General features: G+C 41.8%; 1 protein-coding gene across 4 annotated transcripts in view; it reads right to left on the reverse strand.

Annotated features, from left to right (window-relative positions):
* The window catches only part of MEIS1 (Meis homeobox 1), a 139,674-nt gene that overhangs the window by 98,086 nt on the left and 23,589 nt on the right, over positions 1 to 17,999 (reverse strand). For all 4 annotated transcript variants that reach the window (XM_081254619.1, XM_081254618.1, XM_081254621.1 and 1 more), the window contains exon 7: positions 12,610 to 12,721. In XM_081254619.1, coding sequence (XP_081110745.1) covers positions 12,610 to 12,721 — 112 coding nt within the window. The remainder of the gene's footprint in view (positions 1 to 12,609; positions 12,722 to 17,999) is intronic.

Raw genomic sequence — 17,999 nt, forward strand, 5'->3', positions numbered from 1 at the left:
TGAACAGCAGCAGCACTGGCCCCAGCTTCCTCCCCACCCATCCCTCCTTCACTCGGATCTGACCAGGACACAACTCTAAGGTTTTCAGTGGCTCCCCAACTCCCAACAGACTCCCAGCTCCCTAAGATGACATCTATGATCCTTCGTGGTCTGGCTCGGCCACCTCTTGGCCTCACCTCAGACTCTTCCTTTCCCGTGTTCTCTGTTCACACTGAGGCGTACAGGAAGCCTCGGGAGTGTCATGCTTTCTCTCTCCTTCATGCCTCTACACAAACTAATTTCTGTGCCTCGCGTGCCCTTCTACTTCTCCATCCATCCCAAGTTTCTATCAAGTTCCCCAAGTTTCCCTGGGGGAGCTGGCTAGGAGATTGGGAATGAAAGCAGATTGCTTCCAGGGCTAACTCTGGGGGATGCGGTAGTGGTTGCCTGGAGTGCCGTGCCAAGAAGGACCCACATCCAAGTCCCATTCAAGCTCAGTGAGGAAGTGCACTGTGATCTATTAAGGATGCCTGCCGTGGAAGGATGGGGAGAGGCAGTCGCTGCATCTTTACCAGTTTGTTAGGTGCTGTTCCTCTGCTTCCAAATTACACTGAGCCCACTGAATCATGAGACTTAACCCACCATGTGTGAACTGTCTGCTCTGCCACAGGACTGCCAGCTTCTTGATGCCAGGAATAGCCTCTTTCACTCTCAATTCTCACATCTAGCAATGGGCTACTACATAGTGGACATTCAATTAGTACTCAGTAAGTTAGTGAATGGGGCTCTTTCTGTCTTCACCTTTTCTACTTTTGGGAGTATTCCTCTCATCAGCTTAAAATTCACAGTATCAAATCATACCTTTTTTAAGTTATTTATTTATTTATTTTTGGCTGTGTTGGGTCTTCGTTGCTGTGCGTTGGTTTTCTCTAGTTGCAGCGAGTGGGGGCTACTCTTCATTGCAGTGCACGGGATTCTCACTGCGGTGGCTTCTCTTGTTGAGAAGCATGGGTTCTAGGCTCACGGGCTTCAGTAGTTGTGGCACATGGGCTCGGTAGTTGTGGCTCTCGGGCTTAGTTGCCCCGTGGCATGTGGGATCTTCCTGCACCAGGGATCGAACCCGTGTCCCCTGGATTGGCAGGCAGATTCTTAACCACTGCGCCACCAGGGAAGTCCCAAAACAATACCTTTTATTGGCACTAAAAGAATTCCTTTCACATAAGGAGATGTTTTGAGTGCTTGGTAATCCAAATATTCACAACACACAGTCTGCTCCTAATTTATAGGTTGAAATCGTATTCCATCAGAACTTCCGTTGTTAAAGACCGTGGCCCCTGAATCTTCCCATCCCAGTATCCCACCTCAGTCCCTCGACATCTCCATTTTCACCATCACTTATCTGAATCTCCCTGGCTCCATTAACCCTGTTTCAGAGGATAATAACGAGAAGGACAAGAGCATTCTCACCTGCATCCCAAGCCCCATGTACAGGGAAAAAAGAATGGAGTTGGCTCACCATGAAATGGTCAGAAGAAGGAGATGGAAAAGTGGGAAAAGGTCTCATGGCATCGCGAAATGATCAGCACTGTGGCTCATATGAAGACAGGCTGTCATCTGTTTCGACTACGGAAATCAAGACAAGCTTAGCTACCAAGGAGTGAAAGTGCGAATGGGCTGAATATAAATCCAGACATCTGAACGAATCAATCAAATATTTATCAAGTACTTACTCCATTTGCAGTACTGTGCTAGGAGCTGAGGGGAATGTAGAGGAGCCCTACAGGTGTTGTTAGGATGTCATCCTATGCCATCTCACTGGATTCCCTGGGTGAGCACGTGTGGGTCCTAATGCCTGTCAAAGGGATTCTTCTGAGCAACACTTCCATGGATGCTCTAAAGCTTGTAACTAATTATATTTCACTCTTCATTTTGGCTGCTAGGAAGTTCAGAGCCAAATTAACTACCTACTTCTAGCAAATGGACATGATCCTATAATTCATATTGTTCCTTACTACCCTTAAGACTGACTTCTCATTTATTTTCCTTTCCTTCTGATATCTTCATCTAGTTCGTTTGAATCCTATTGTATACTTTTGCTAATTTCCTTAAATCCTTTCATAGAAAGCAAAGGAAAATATGTAAAAGCATTGTAAAATTAAGTATATCCTTTTTCTCCTAAGGTATCAAAGTACAAAAGGGTACAAGGTGCTAACTGTCCTGCTCTCATAGGTGCATTGTAATAGGGGCACTCAAGGAAAGAGTCAAACTAAAACAAATGAAATGTTTAAAGAGAGAGAACTGATTAAATGTTAATAATCTAGCCACAAACCTATTGGCAAATTCAACGTTTTCTGCATTCACTCTTCAATTCCCCCTTTCTTAAAAATATATGATTTTGAAGAAAATTTAAGGTCATGTTCTCTTTTTCTCCTGATATGGGAATAAGTAGAAGGAAGTTCCACCTCTTCCATTCTTTGTTAGGAAATAAAATAAGCTTCGTCTAGGAATGCATACGGGTTGATATTAGTAAATGGGGGAAGGCTAAAGCTAATTGTACTAATCAAACAGAATGCTTTTAGGTTAAGTAATTACGGAAAATTATCTGCAAGACTGAACTAGTCCACAAAGCCAGACACTTGAGCAAAACCCAACTTATCAACTACACTTCTGGGACCAATCAATGTAAGAGGTAGACAACGCCCACCTCTTTTTAAGGAAAACGCTTGGCATAAATTTACTGTTTGGGTTAGTTTTTGCTAGGCCAACGGCCAAAACCTCCACCACTATCCTTAATTAGTGCTAGCAGTCATGAGGGAGAGAGATAAATTCAGGAGCAGAGTTAAATATCACATCCCAGGGGATGGAATCATGTCTGCTGCTGGGAACAGCACAGAACATAAAAGCATCCTTCCAGGGTGGCACAGTTACTCCTGTAATTCATCATTAACCTCTGCCCTAAGATCCCTCAAAAGATACTGAAATGCTGTAGCCAGTCCCTACCCATCCTCTACTGGAAGCCCATTCAGGGCCAGAGGATGGAACTCAAGTGTAGGAGCAGGTAGAACCAGCAACTCTGTGGATGCTGTGATTTAAGGTACATCCCCAAACCCATCTACCACCAACTTCTGAAAGAGCTACCTGTCGAATCTTTCCTTGAGTGTCCCGGTTAAAACGCCTTTCTGCGGGTGGGAACACACAACACCTACGTATCTATTTACATTTTGACAGAGATTACCATGTGAGATTAGTCATCTGGCACCCAAAAGAAATCAGTCCTGAGGGAATGTAGTGTAATCACAGTTTGAAAGCATGAGAGGGTTCCCAACCCTCTTCAATAAATAATTATCTATCAGTGGCCATGTGTCATAACGATGCTGGGCACAGGAGAGTTAAAGATGAAGAAGATGTAGTCCCTTCCCAGGGGGCATCCTGGGGAGGCTGATGCATGAATGGCTCATTTCAATATATGAGAAACGATAAAACACAGGATACCCTGACAACATAGAAGAGGATCACTTCCTCCAATCTGGGGGTTCACAGAATACTTCCTGCAGATGACACAAATTAGTTTAGAAGTTTTTAACCTGGACTACATAGACCCTCCCCCTACAAGGGGATCCATGGTTAGGATTTATAAGATCCAAGTACTTGGAAGGGAAAAAAAATTAACCTTTTATTCTCACTAACCTCTAACTGCAATTAGCATTTACTTCAAGTGTGTATCTAGGGATGTAACAAACCACAGAACTATTAGTAGGACCTGTGACTTTGTCACCCATGGAAACCATATTCACATAATACAATACAGTTGTTACAAATATCTTAAGACACCATTTACATTCATCACTATTTCAAAAATGTGATAGACAATAGAATTATTGCTAGACCTTGTTATTTAATGCATATTAAAACGAGTCACTTATATCACTATATTACGATTTGTGTTTTAAAATACTTTGTTAGGACTTCCCTGGTGGCACAGTGGTTAAGAATCGGCCTGCCAATACAGGGGACACGGGTTTGATCCCTGGTCCGGGAAGATCCCACATGCCACGGAGCAACTAAGCCTGTGCACCACAACTACTGAGCCTGAGCTCTAGAGCCTGTGAGCCACAACTACTGAGCCTGTGTGCCACAACTACTGAAGCCTGCGTGCCTAGAGCTCGTGGTCCGCAACAAGAGAAGCCACCGCAATGAGAAGCCCTCACACCACAACGAAAAGTAGCCCGCGCTCACCGCAACTAGAGAAAGCGCGCACGCAGCAACGAAGACCCAATGCAGCCATAAATAAATAAATAAATTTATTTTTTTTTAAATAAAATATTTTGATAACTGGATTTCAATATAATTAGTTTCCCTTATAATCTTATGTATTTTATTTTGTGTGTTAATAAAAATATTACTCTGACTAGGTATCCATTGACTTCACCAAATTGCCAAAGGGGTCCCCTCCCCCCAGAAAATGTCAAGGTCCCCTGAAGAAGATCAGTATGAGTCAGCAGCCACGTGACTAAAGGTGGAGAAAGCAATGATGACCCCAGTAGTTCAAACAGCAAAGGCTCCGGGTGGCCACACGGGAAAACTGAACCAAGTTCCCTAGAGTGGCCTCATAGGGCCCAGAGATGCTGAACTTATATGGCAGTCAGAGGACGAAGGTAGAGGTGTCCCTCTGCAAGTTAGGCCAAATCCTACCCATTTTGTGTTTCAGTCAACAGCCTTGACCACAGAGTTCACTGTGTCTGGGTCACTGGTGTGTTGTGAAATAAACACACTCACAGCCTCCTAAGAATATTCAGCATTTAGCAAATATTTCACTTGCATATGCTTGATGCTCTTGGGAGCACACACAAACTTCCTGAGGGCAAATACTATGACCTACTCATTTTTATAGCCTCAACAGCACACCTTCCACACAGTAAGTGCTTAATCCATTTTGGATGACTTGACTAGAATGCATAAATTTATATTTCCCTACTTAAATACAACTTGTGATCATATTTTGGCTCATCTGCAGAAGTGATTATAATTCTAAACTCTTTTGATCTCCTTGGGCTGTATTAAATGGATGCTTCCCTAAAATTAACTTCCTCACTTCTGCCTTGCCAAGAATGACACCCTGTGAAGAACCCACTACTGGGGACAATGGATTCTCTCCTGGTTTATTTTCTTGGGTAGAAACTGAAACATATGTTTCGGCTGTGCGGTGGCCCTGGAATGCCTAGGAGGATGGACCTGAAAAACAAGTTATTGCTTATAGTTTAAAACCCAATGCAGAATCAAGAGAAGAAGGGAAGGTGAGAGAGAATAAGAGAAAAGAAAGGCCTTATTTGGAAACTGAATTAAATAATTACACAGTAGGATCTGGGTTTTTAAAGCTCAGGTCACCATTTTTATTATGTACATAAGGCAGTAAAATGCATGTTATTAATACGAGTGTGGAATATATTCTTCTACACGAGATGTGCTTTTGAAAAATACTTAACGGTTTTGGAAAGAAAGAACTAAGCATTATGAATCATTAACTTCCAGGTCCACTACAATAGAAAATATATCCCACTCTCAGTGAAACGCCAATGTTGTTATAGCCAGAAAAGCTTTCTCTAATTTACAGCAGACTGAGTGAAACTGAAGAGAAGATACCTTTCTAAAAAGTTTTCATATCTTCTGGCTGTAGGACTTCCTGATGAATTGCCATAATATCATTATTCATAGAATTCTTTACCACTCATTTTTTAAACTATCACGGGATTCTTGAGAGACCAATGTCATTAATTCTAGGAAAGTCAGAGAACTGGTGTATAATTTCAGAAGTCCTACCAGCCATACTGGAGTTGGTATCTCTTAAGAAACAATCACAACAAGAACAAAATTCCAATCCATCACAGGCAACAAAACCCCAGTATCTGCACAGGTGACAATGGCAAGTGTCGGCAGCAAAGTCTACATCACATACCAAGTCCACCGTAATGTTGCAAACCAGAGGGAAAACAGAATTGTGGTTTTAAGGCCATACTTAACAAATATCACACCTCTTAAGTTTCAAAAACTAGAGTCCAAAATTTGATAAGCTATCCAGACCTTGAGTTCACACATAAATAAAAATGAGCAATCAACAGAAAATATACAAAATGATCCTGCTAATACCCTGCCTTTTCCAATCGAGGGTCTGACCCATTCAAACCCAGTCACATGAGGATGGACTCTGTAAAGGTCAATCAAAGGCAGGCTGAAACTCCAACTGTCTAGCTGACCTTCAGAGCTTGTGACAAATTGCTGTCAATGTCAACTAATGACAGAGCTCTTTGGCTAATCAATTGTTCTAAAAATGATCAAGAAAACTACTCACAGGAAAGCTCATTTTCACATCAATGCCTGTGAAGTATGAAAAGCTCATTTTTTGAGTTTTTAATAAGCTCATAAGTAAAGCAGTTACTTGGTAACAGAGGTCACCTTACAGAAAAAGATAGAACCTTTGTCTGCCTTTTACATTCTTTTACCATATTATAGTAAAAATATGCAATGGATATGCCAGAGGGCTACATAATAAAGTAGGTAACACTTCATCTACTTGAGACAAATACTTCTGTGTTAGAGGGAAACCTATTTGGGAGTAAATAATTTCAAATGAATTTTTCAGTTGTTTAAGATGAAAAGCAATGACCAGGTTTACTACTGATGTTGCCTAATAGTGAGAAGACACACTTTCTGTGAAAACACTCATGGCCAAGTTCATGCCCCTAAATAAACAGTTATGACTTTTAGATGATGAAGTTATTTTTCTTTGTTTTAAGACGATCTGCTTTCATGATGCTAGAAGTCAAGCAAATGGAGAACAGAAAACGGTTACTCACATTTAATGAGTCAATAAAAGGTAAGGTGACTAGAGTATGGGGTGTTCTTGGGAAAACAATTCTCTGTCCATACATCTAATTCAACATGTTTGATAAGTTAATAATACGGACCTTTGGATAACATGGATTTGCAGCGTGTAATGACTTCCCCTTTCTTTTTTACACCTGACTTTTCCCATCAGGAAATCATTTTCCTATTCTGCCTGCCACTGCAAGCAAAGACCACACTTTAATTTGATTTAAATGTAACTTTAATTTAAATGTAACTCAAGTACCACACAGGGCTGCAGTGGCCCAAGGGCTAAGGCCTGTGGTCACAATTATATTTTACTTTTCTCTTCTCACCAAAGCATATTTTTCAATATGCATTCTAGTGCCATTGAAATATAAGAAGTTCCCGGAGAAGAACAAGGCTTAAGAGGTAAGTGTGAACAAATATAAAATCATGCAAGTCACCCTGACCAACAGACAAATGAAAGGAAAAAAAAAAAAAAAACCTACTTTTTAAACATTTTTCTTCCTTTTCAGGGTTCTTAGGTTATTATAAACATTTTGTTTTTAAAATAAGTTGAGATTTAAAAAAAAAAAAAGAAAGACAGAAAACTGTTTCAAAACAAGCAGTATTCACTTTGTGTCTTCATCCGAAAAACTGCGGATTACAGATTGTATCCTAAACCTGAGTTGTTACGGTAGTTTTTCAAATTAAAATATCTTCCGTGGCCTCAACTACTCTCAAGTTGTCCATAGGAAAGAAATAAAGGAGGGAGGGCAACACTTAAGCCGAGACATAATTGGAAGTATGTGAAAAATGAAGTGTCAGTTTGGTCAATAAAGGGCAAAGGTCAAGGGGAACAGCAGCCCAAACTCTGTGCGAAATTGCTCATTAAGACATCCAATCAGAGAGCTCCTTCCCACCTATCCCATTATTCATCAGACAGCTGACTGTTTCAAATGCCTGGGTTTGGGCTGTTATTACTTTTCTTCTTCATGTAAAAAGACGAGCGGGTATATAAATCGTTGCTTAGTCATCTGGAACAAAATGCGGCCCTTCCCTACATCCCTCTCCCTGCCTCACCCCCCACCCCCCACCCCAGTTCCCTCTCACCCAGCTCTGCCTGCTGGCTTCACAGGTCTGAAACGACTGCCTCGAGATTCCCTTCAATAATAAATGGAATTGCCTTCTGCCTATAGGTTGCCTGAACTCCTACAAAAGCTGGCGTGGAGGGGAGGGGACAGTGGGAGGCACTGGCCACTACTGATACATTTTATTATAAAGAAAGAGCAATGCTTTTCAACTGTTCCTCTTTACAGAAACATGCTGCTTTTGCTGTTTTTTTAGTGGGAGCAAAGATACTATTGTTGATCTGAGTGCTGGCCCCCAAAGAAGTTCACAAGTGCGTTTTAGAAGTTCTAGAGACCAGTCAAGTCCTTTAGGGCTGAAATGTTTCACATCAAATTTCTATGTAGAAATAAGACCTTCTTTATCCTCACAAAAGAGGAAAACGAGATGAGCTTGAAGTGGGAAACGTTCTGCAACAGAAATGTCTTTACTTGTTTTGTAGGCTCCTCTTCTCAATTCAATAAATTTCAGAATGAGTGAAATGGTAGAGGCTCTTAATACATAATACAAATTAATCATATCAATCATCCTGCTCCTCTGTAAATAGCTCGATCATCGTTCTACTCAGCACACAAAACTGGATTCTCAGTCCCCGGCAGAGTAGAACCCCCTTGAGGCTAGTGCTGATTCTGTTTTATTCACAGCTCTGTCACTGTCACAGAGCAGAGTGCCAGGCCCAGTGCAGACACTGGGGGAAGAGTCCCTGAATTGACAACAGAAAGAATGGCCCTCGAATGATCTGTTTCCCATTCTTAGTCACACTCCAGTATCACAGCAAATAGGAGCTTGGGCTCTGGAGTCAGACGGTATGGGTTCAAGTCCCTACTGTACCACCAAGAAGTATGTGACTTTGGGTAAGGCTCTCAGCCTCTCTGCACCTCCGTGACCTCCTCTACAAAGTGAGGGATGAAATACCTACACTGACTGACAGCCCGTAATACATTATTTTATTATTTTATTACTATCATGTATTCGTCTCCCTTGACTTTCAACCCAAAACAGAGACGTGCCCAAGCTCAAAATGTGGTCAAGCACAGCTAAGGCTGCTTATGAGTTATACGGTGTCTGCGGCAGCCCTCCTGGGGAGGAGTACAATCCGGTGGGGAAAGGCACCAGATTTGCTTGGTGTTCTCCCCGTCCAGACTACACGCTTCCTACAATAGACCCTGATTATGGTCAGTAGGGCAGCCACACACAGTAGGATAAAAAAGACACATGAAAGAGAACAGTATCTCCCAATGTGCACCTCATCTTATGAGACTCTGCTTGGGGGTCCTGAAAACACCCCATCCTAAAGTAGTTACAAAGGCAAGAGACCAAGATCTGGAGGTGACTCTCATGATGACTCACTTCAATATTTCTGAGCTTTACTTTTCTCTCTTCTGAAATGGGAAAATAGCAAATCATTGACAGTGAGAAAATAAGAATCCAATCTCATATCTTTGGAAGTGCTTTGAGGAAGTTAAAGAGTAGACAAAATCAATGTCCCAGCCACAGCAGCAGAATCCCCAACCAAACACAGATGTTAGGCCTTCCTTTTAAATGCCCATTTAAAGGCGCTTTGCTATTAAAGAATCGATTTCCTGCAGGGGGGCCACAAGTGTTAATATGAAATGAATGTAGCTGCCATAAGAAGAGTTGCCATGATAAATAATTTGAGTTGGGGGAGAGATATATTATGTAAATCATGAATAAACATCAAATCCCTGAATAATATCTTTCACATTTGCTGATTACATACTTCACATATATTCTCTTCAGAATGCCCAGGGTTTTGTACTATATTTTTTTATGCTTAGGTAAAACTGTGGACTAAAACTACTCTATCAACCACAAGAGCCACTCATTTGGCAAATCGTCAGGCGCTCAAAAATCCCCCAAATTGCTGGAACTCTAACTAGGAACTGTTACTGTTTGAAATCTGTCAGAACATTACAAATTTCCTGGATGACCGATTTTCTTTGCTTTACTTTGAAAGTCCAAAAGAACAGGACAGAGCCTGTTACATGCCTACCTTGTACCACAGACAAGGTTATTTAACGGAAGACCAAAGCCTAGGGGATTTCTTTTTTTTTTTGTACCCTGTGTGCCATAATGAAGTGACAAACATTGAAAAGGAATGAGGAAAAAAGAAATGCAGTACAAATAATACAGTAGAGAAAGTTTTAAAATATGTATTACTCCCATCTGTGAGGGAAACACCTCTTTGGATATGTTCTTGACAGATTGAGTTATTTCTGTCTATTGGGTATGTATAAAGACATATTTATGGATTTATAAATCTTTTGAAGAGGGCTGTTATTTACCCAGTTGACTAAAATGGACTCAAACTGTGTAAATAACTATTTAGGACATGCACTACAGGCCAAATGCTGGCACGGCTTACACATCCATGCCTGCCAGAAAAGGCAGACAGGAGAACACGGAAAAGCCACTGTGCACAGCTAATCCGAAGGCTGCACAAAGACCCAGCTCCACAGGTCCCAGGGATGAAAAAAAGAGTTGAGAAGCGTTGTGGTTGGCATGGAAATGCACCGAAGTTGTTACAGCAACACTTCCAGGCATCATTCTGCGTTTAGCAGGGAATAAATCGCACTGCCCAGGAGAGGGCAGTGCGGGGAGGGGCGGGTGGGGGGGAGGGGCAGGCCTGAAATTTTAGGCCTGATGCTGCAGGAGGGCTTCAACAAATCGCTCAGCTCATCCACAGCTTCTGTCCCTCCTCTATCAAATGGGGCTAGACCTGTTTTATCTGCCACCAGAGTTGTTTTGGGCAGGTTCAACTGAGGTCATTCCAATGAGACTATTTATATGAAAATGCTTTAAAAAGAAAAACGAGGCGGTGGTCTTATATGAAAAAACAGAAAGAGGAAGGATGTAAGTGGAAAACTCTGGTAATGTGAGGGGTATACGGCTTACACTCACATTCACTATTAAATTGGCCTTTAGAGAGCACGTGTTGAAGGAGAAAGGAACCTGAGAAATTCCTGATTCCTTGTCCCGACAGGTCAGAGGGGAAGAACTGGAGTGGGGCATTTGCCCTCTGAAAGTCCTTTTATCAGATGATGTTTAAGAAAACTCATGTTTCCATTTTAAACAAATGCATTTCAGCAGTTTACAAGCCTTCAAAGTAGCAGCCAAACTACCCTTCTGATGGCAGTCTTAAAAAGCAAGACGTGAAAAAGAAAAACAAACAAACAAACAAAACACTAGGCTATGACCCCATGTAGCAACTCTGGAGTACAGGAAAAAGAATTGAGAGTCCATTTATACCTTTCTGAAAACTCTTGGTGCAAGCTGAATTCTGAAAGTAGGGCTTCATATGGAAATGCTGACCTCATCTTAGCTATAGTGCTGTGAACAGCAACCCCATAACATATACATACGCACACTTGAAAGGAAATAGGCCCCGTGGATTTAGGCTGCATATCGTTTTCCAGTAAAAGGCAGAGGTCAGAGGTTACCAGTTTCTGCCTCAGCTCTGAACCAGTTTACTCTTCCAGGCTCCATTTTTGCTAGACTTACAGTTGTGATGAAATCAGCAACTTTTCTCTGAACAATAAAATATCTCAGATGCTTAAAATTCTATGTGTAGAAGTTATTCCCAGTCCAAATAGCATACATCTGCCACCCCTCCCCCCAAAAAAAGAACTTTTCTGTTTCTGTTGTCAAATTAATCATGTTCAATTCATTGTAGACTTTGCAATTTTAATTGGTATAGCCCAGTTCAGTTAGAAAACAAAATTCTTTTGTTGGGAAACAGCACTCCAGTGAAACATGATCATAAAACCGGCTTTTGAAGTATGTACCTACTGTGGGCTCAGTCAGCTTCAATAAAGCCATCTTTTTATATTCAGAGAGAGAATACTCTCTTTGGTTGCATGAATTGAACACAAAATACCCTGCAGTAGTTCTCATCAAAAGTGGTACAAGACATCTAAATCCTCCTTCACCTTATTGCTGAAGCTTAACTTTATGTTTAAACTTTATCTGCTACCTGTTATAGTCAGACATGCACATCCATGGACACCCAAATACACATACAGGTATGTGCATTCCAAGAACCACACAAATGAAATTGATCTGGATTCTTTCCATTTCATCCTAATTCTCTTTAGTCTGACTTTGCCACGAAGCCAAGCACTTAAGAGATTCAAATAAGTAAATCCAGAAAAATGGCTTCAACCCAGTGAAGAGGGAAGCCCGGCATGGGTTTCTAAAAGGCCCACTGCCTTCTAGGCATCTTAAGATATTGTTCAGTTGGAATCCTAGTGGGTGTTTCTTCATGATCTCTTGAAAAGCCTCTAAGGGTAAGGAATAATAACACCTTTTTATTTGTAGAGCAGGGTATTAGTGGCATACTATTTCCACACATTCGAATGTCTAATCTACTTCTCTACTCTCAGTCCATTCACTGACCCTGTTTTATGGAGGTGGCCAGGTGACAGGCAGCTAGGCAGCTGGTCTGGCAGAGAAAGAAGAAGGGGGTCGAGAGAGGAATAAAATAAGATGAGCCGGTTCTCATATTACACGGGGTTTATAGGAAAAACTGTATAAAGAGTTCTAGGAAAAACTGTATAAAGAGTCCCTCACCAGACATTTCTAATTTTTCAACCCTGAAAAATGACACAAGTAGCAAGAGAACAAAAACAGCTCTCCTACCTTGCTCACTGCTGTTATCCCCACTGTGTGATGTGTGGCCCCCGCTGGAAGGGCCCGGGGTTCCTCCTGAGCGGGTAGATGCCGTGTCATCGTGATCTCTGTTCCAAGAGGGCTGTGAGGGCACAAAGCAGACATCTGAATAGAGTGGTCTGTTAACACGGTCCCGGTAGGGTCCCCTCGCACAGTGACAAAGTGGTGGAGGGCTGGAATGGACAGCCCCGTCATCTTTCCCATCCCCCTACACTAATGGTGCCAGCTCAGAGCTCCACTGGTGCATCTAAAATTTGCCAATTTCCGCTTCGAAGCTAAAATAATGTCTACCAATAGTTATTCTGTAAGTGATTGCATGCTTTATTACTAAGGAAAACAAAAACATTCAAGGCAAAGAAGGGGGGAGGGGGGAACCGCTGCCACTTCATTCTGACTGTATTTTTAATGTCAAGCAACCCTCTGAAACAATAGTCTGCTACTCTAAAAGTGCAAAATGAGAGTGGTGGTCTGTAACACTGCGGTGTGTAGAGGCTTCCGATTCATCCTAGAAGGCAAACATGGCAGAGCTTTTAAGACCTCACAATTAGGCCGGGGTCCATAATAGCTAGGATGTGTCAGCTGTTTGCCGGATGGTACATGGCAAATGGACCAGGCACAGGGACAAAAAGAAATGAGAATAACAATAGATTCACATGGACTGTGTACACTCAGCCCCATGCCGAGCCTTCTTGTACTATTGAAGGGAAAACAGATGTTGCTTCTTATCACTGGGTGCATTTGAAAGTATCATTCAGATAGGAAAAAACTGGCTGTAAATTAAATTCTTGGGGAAAACAATCATGGCGACTCTTCTCCCAAATCTCCCTTTATCACCAGAAAAGATTTTAATTAGCTTTTAGTGCTAGCTTTCAGAAACAGCTTTATGAGTCACTGGTCATCCTGCACAGTAGGGATGATGCAGAGTAGAAAGCTGATTCTTGGCTAGGAAGGGATATTTGTCTTCAAGATTACCAGCGGGACAGCACGATGATCTTGTATGTAAAATATGTCTACATCATTTCGGTCATTGAATGTCATGGTTCCTGACTGTGCAGTAGTGAAGTTACTGACCCTCCCAACATTTTAAATATGCCTAGCAAGACCAAAGACTCTTTACTTATTTCTTGAAAAGTATTTCCATATCCCAGAGAAGATAAGAAGAACTGAGTAGATCAAAATGTTTCAGACACCCAGGGAGAGAAAAGTAAAGATCCTATCTAAGAGTCGTGCCATATAAGAATCAAAGGAAGAGGTTCGCTGTTCCTGAAAAGGATGTTTGCCTGCCACCTGCTCTGTAATCTTGGCCAAACGATTACCGCAGCCCCCAAAATGAAATAAAGTCACAGAAAGATACGCGCCACTTGTGTGTCTGATTCAACCATTTACGCATAGTCTCAAAAACAGTGCTAATTGATCCGCTGATTCTGTGATTGAAAGATATGTGAGCTGTGAAAGAAGTGCTTCTGACAAACACGCATTCTGCAGCATGCCAAAAGAATGCTGTAAGACGCAATCTGGAACACATGCTCAGAATGCAAACAGTTAATGCATAAATTTTCAGTTTGTACAACTGCAGCTCTAAAAGGGGGACTTGTTTATTCAGAGCTCTGCAGAAAGAATGGTACAGCACCCAGGGGACAGACAATGCCAGGCACAAACCCCCGGTGCCTCGACATGTAAAAGGATGTTTTTCTATGTGCTACAAATCCCACTTGAAAATATAATTAGAAGGAGAAAATGGCAAACTATTGCATTAACTGTAATTGAACAAAAGACCGGCAAGGCATGTGGGAGGCTGCAGGAGCCCGGGGGAGTTTCAGGATGCATGAGATCCTGCGAGTGACATCTCCTGGGCACTCTCATTTTATTTATGTTGTCCCTACTACTATTGTGGACTGGTGATCTGACTTGTAATTAATAGAAAAGCTAGCGATAACAAGCTGAAATACAGAGCAACAGACTAACCTCATCAGAAGCATGTCTGTTAATCTGATTAAGACTGGGACTCCAGAAAGGTGACTTCGAACCAAAGATTGGTTCCATGTTACACAGGAAACTGTCCTCCTTTATGCTACGACAGACCTGATATATTCACTATCTTTTAATGAGCTCCACTGATTTATTCAGCTCTGCTCTGATCCCTCCCCCACTTTTCTACTGTGCAGGATGTAGATTAATTCAATGCTTAATTGTTTAGTAAATTCAATTTTCCACATTCTATTCTGCATAGCTTTAGCTAAGGTTCTTAAATCTTCAGCCCTGAGCCCTGAGCCCAGTGTTTGTGATCTGTGCCTACCTTTTTTCATCACCATTTTTCTTCATCCACCACTTAATTCACCATGAAAAGATTTTCCTTGCTGGAAATTCTGATTCCGCTATGATCTGTGAGGCATTCCGATTCATTGCCTTTTCATTGTGTTGGGTCTTAGATGCCGGGCTCCTCTTTTCTCACAGCTATCGCCACATTATACAGGCATTCATGCAAGAAATGTTGGATTCCACCTCAGTTTATCCAAATTTCGTGCAACCTATATGTTTAAATTTGTTTGCTCGCCAAAGGTAGGAGCCAATCTTTTCCACCTAATATGCTTCTCACAGCCTTGCTCTTCCAGAAAGCCCTGTGATACTGAATGCACTTCTCTGAAATGAAATCTAACTTTTGTGGTCCTCCCTCGAATTAGCATTTGGGGTATTAGCATTTCAAGAACACTGTAGTCATACAAAACTGAGCGTTAGGAGAAATCCACAAGGTTACCAAAACAGAACAAGAATTATGCTTAGTTCAGTTCATTAAGCGTGATTAAAGTCTAAGTATCAGAAATAGCTCATGAACTCTTCTAGTACAAATATGTAAGACAGCTCTAATCAGAAAGAACTCCCCCCAAATCCACCTACCACAGAATCTCAGTTATGATAACATATCTCTGTGACTATATGCAGTTACACCAAACAACACCGTTATTATTTTAAAAATAAAATATGTGCATTTGATTATGGACATATATCTGTGAAGTTGCGAGTTGCTTAGGGCCACTTGTAAAGTAAGGCTGACAGAATGAAATCAATGATGCATTGCCTTAGATGTATAGCAAACCTCAGTCATGGTTCTAAATTAAGCCCCAAAGAGCCCTTTTCTTCAATGTACGTCATTTCAGAGTAAGCAAAGTCTATGTTTTCATCTATTAGAAATCCATTAATACAAGAGGTCTTAACCTGAAGTCCATGGACCTCCTATAGAAGACCTCAGCTGGGGGTCTTGCATTAACAATAATTGTGTTATGTACATACTTGCATTTTTTCCCTCCTGGGGATAGAGTCCATAACTATTCCCCGGATTCTCAAAGGAGTACGTGATTCTTTGAAAGTTTGAGAACCATTTCTCTAGGAGATGTTCACAGGGCTAGATGGAAAAACCAGGGCTAGAAAGACCTTAAAGATCATGGAGTCTGCATTCTAACTTGACATTGAGAGCCAACGATCCTCCGGACATCATTTCATATGTCATAAATGGAGGCAGCCAGCTAGGGGTTTTGCTCCATCAGAAAGTCTTTAGTCAATGGATAAATATATCACATAGCATGGAAACCAATTTAATTTCCCTTTAATTTCCACTCATAGTTTGTCTAGTTCTGGGGCCCCCAAAAGGCAGTCATTTTAAATATTTGAAGCGAGTCTGTGATTCTCCCCATTTTTTTCTCCCTTCAACAGCCTGAACACTCCCATTCCTCTACCACTACTCAAGAACATTTGAAAATAAGGTTTTTTAAAAAAAAATAATGATAGGCTAAAATTATCAAGTGGTATATTTTATTGATAAGACAATTGTACTGGTATCTGGTAGTGAAATAGAAGCAATGACCCCCTTGACTACAGGCTCCTCCAGGGTGAGGGAGGAGAATAGTCCCCATCTTGTTCTTTCCTGGCTCAGCACAGTATATAGCTCAAGCTTAGGACTCAGTCAGTGCTTTGTGACCGTTCCACCAACTTAACAGACAAACTGCAACTTTCCAACCTGTCCTTCCTCCTGAATAAAGCCATCCATTGGTGACTTTTTTTCTTCTTCCCTTCCTGAATCCTTTTTCCATTTATGCCTTAATTTTGGACATCCTTTAAGTCCTCGTATCACTTTCCACATTTTCCTTAAGACCATTCTTTTCACCACTGTGATTTAAGGTGTCACCCATATGCTCTGAAATTTGTGTGCCTGGACCTCTTCTTTGGGCTTTAGACTTGTATGCCCAACTCCCTGTGAAGCCATCTCCATATGAAGGACTCAACAAGTCCAAAGTTAAACTCTTCATCTCCCCACCAAACCTTCGACTTATTCCTTTTTGTTCTTGATCCTAGTGGGTATAACCCCATCCACCCTTGGTATAAACCAGCGGTCCCCAACCTTTTTGTTACCAGGGACCAGTTTCGTGGAAGACAATTCTTCCACGGATGTGGTGGTGGGGGGATGGTTCAGGGGGTAATGTGAGCGATGGGGAGTGGCAGAGGAAGCTTCACTCGCTCACCTCCTGCTATGTGACCCAGGGCTTGGGGACCCCTAGTATAAACCATCTGTGAGAACCATGCATGACACCTTTCTCTCTCACTCTCTCACACAAACTTCCCATCCAATCAGTCATCAAGTCTCATCCATTTCTCTCACGTTTCATCTTAGTAATTACTGTTCTTGTTAAGGCCCTCACAGCACTAAAGAGTTCAAGTCAAATCACTCCCCAGCTTTAAAAGAGTTCAATTTCACTGGAATATAAGCTCCATGAGGATAGGAACTGGTGTCTGTTTTGTTCACCATTGCATCCTGTGTATCAAGCACAGTGCCCGACAATTGGCTGGCACTCAGGAAATGTTTGTTGAATAAATGAATTGCTCCCTACTGCCTACAGAATACATTTTTGGGTCCTTAACCTGGTACACAAAAAAAAAAACCTTCATAGTCTACCCTCTGGGGACCATTCCTCTCCTTGTTCCTTGTGCTCAGCATGTGATTTCTGGCAGATATGTTCAACTTTTCCCTCTGGGCCCTCCTCATCCTTGTCCCCTGCCTGGAATGCCCTGCTCTGCTGTACCTGGCCCCTGATTACCTCCTACACAGTTCAGATATCACCACCCCAGAAAGCCTTCCCTGATACATGCACAACCTTCCCCCTGGATGAGTGAGGCTCCCCTCCCCAAGCACTGAGAGTACCTCATGCACACTTCTATCATTTCATTCTCCTATTGTTTTGTGATGACCTGATGAGCCTGTCTACAATTCTACACTATAAATGTTCTGAAGTCCTGGACTACATCTTCTTCATCCCAATGCCCTCCATCCCAGGAAAATGTCATTAGACACATTAGACACAAATATGTTT

Source organism: Mesoplodon bidens, assembly GCF_964165515.1.
Source record: "Mesoplodon bidens genome assembly, chromosome: 14".
In the NCBI taxonomy this organism is placed as follows: Eukaryota; Metazoa; Chordata; class Mammalia; order Artiodactyla; family Ziphiidae; genus Mesoplodon; species Mesoplodon bidens.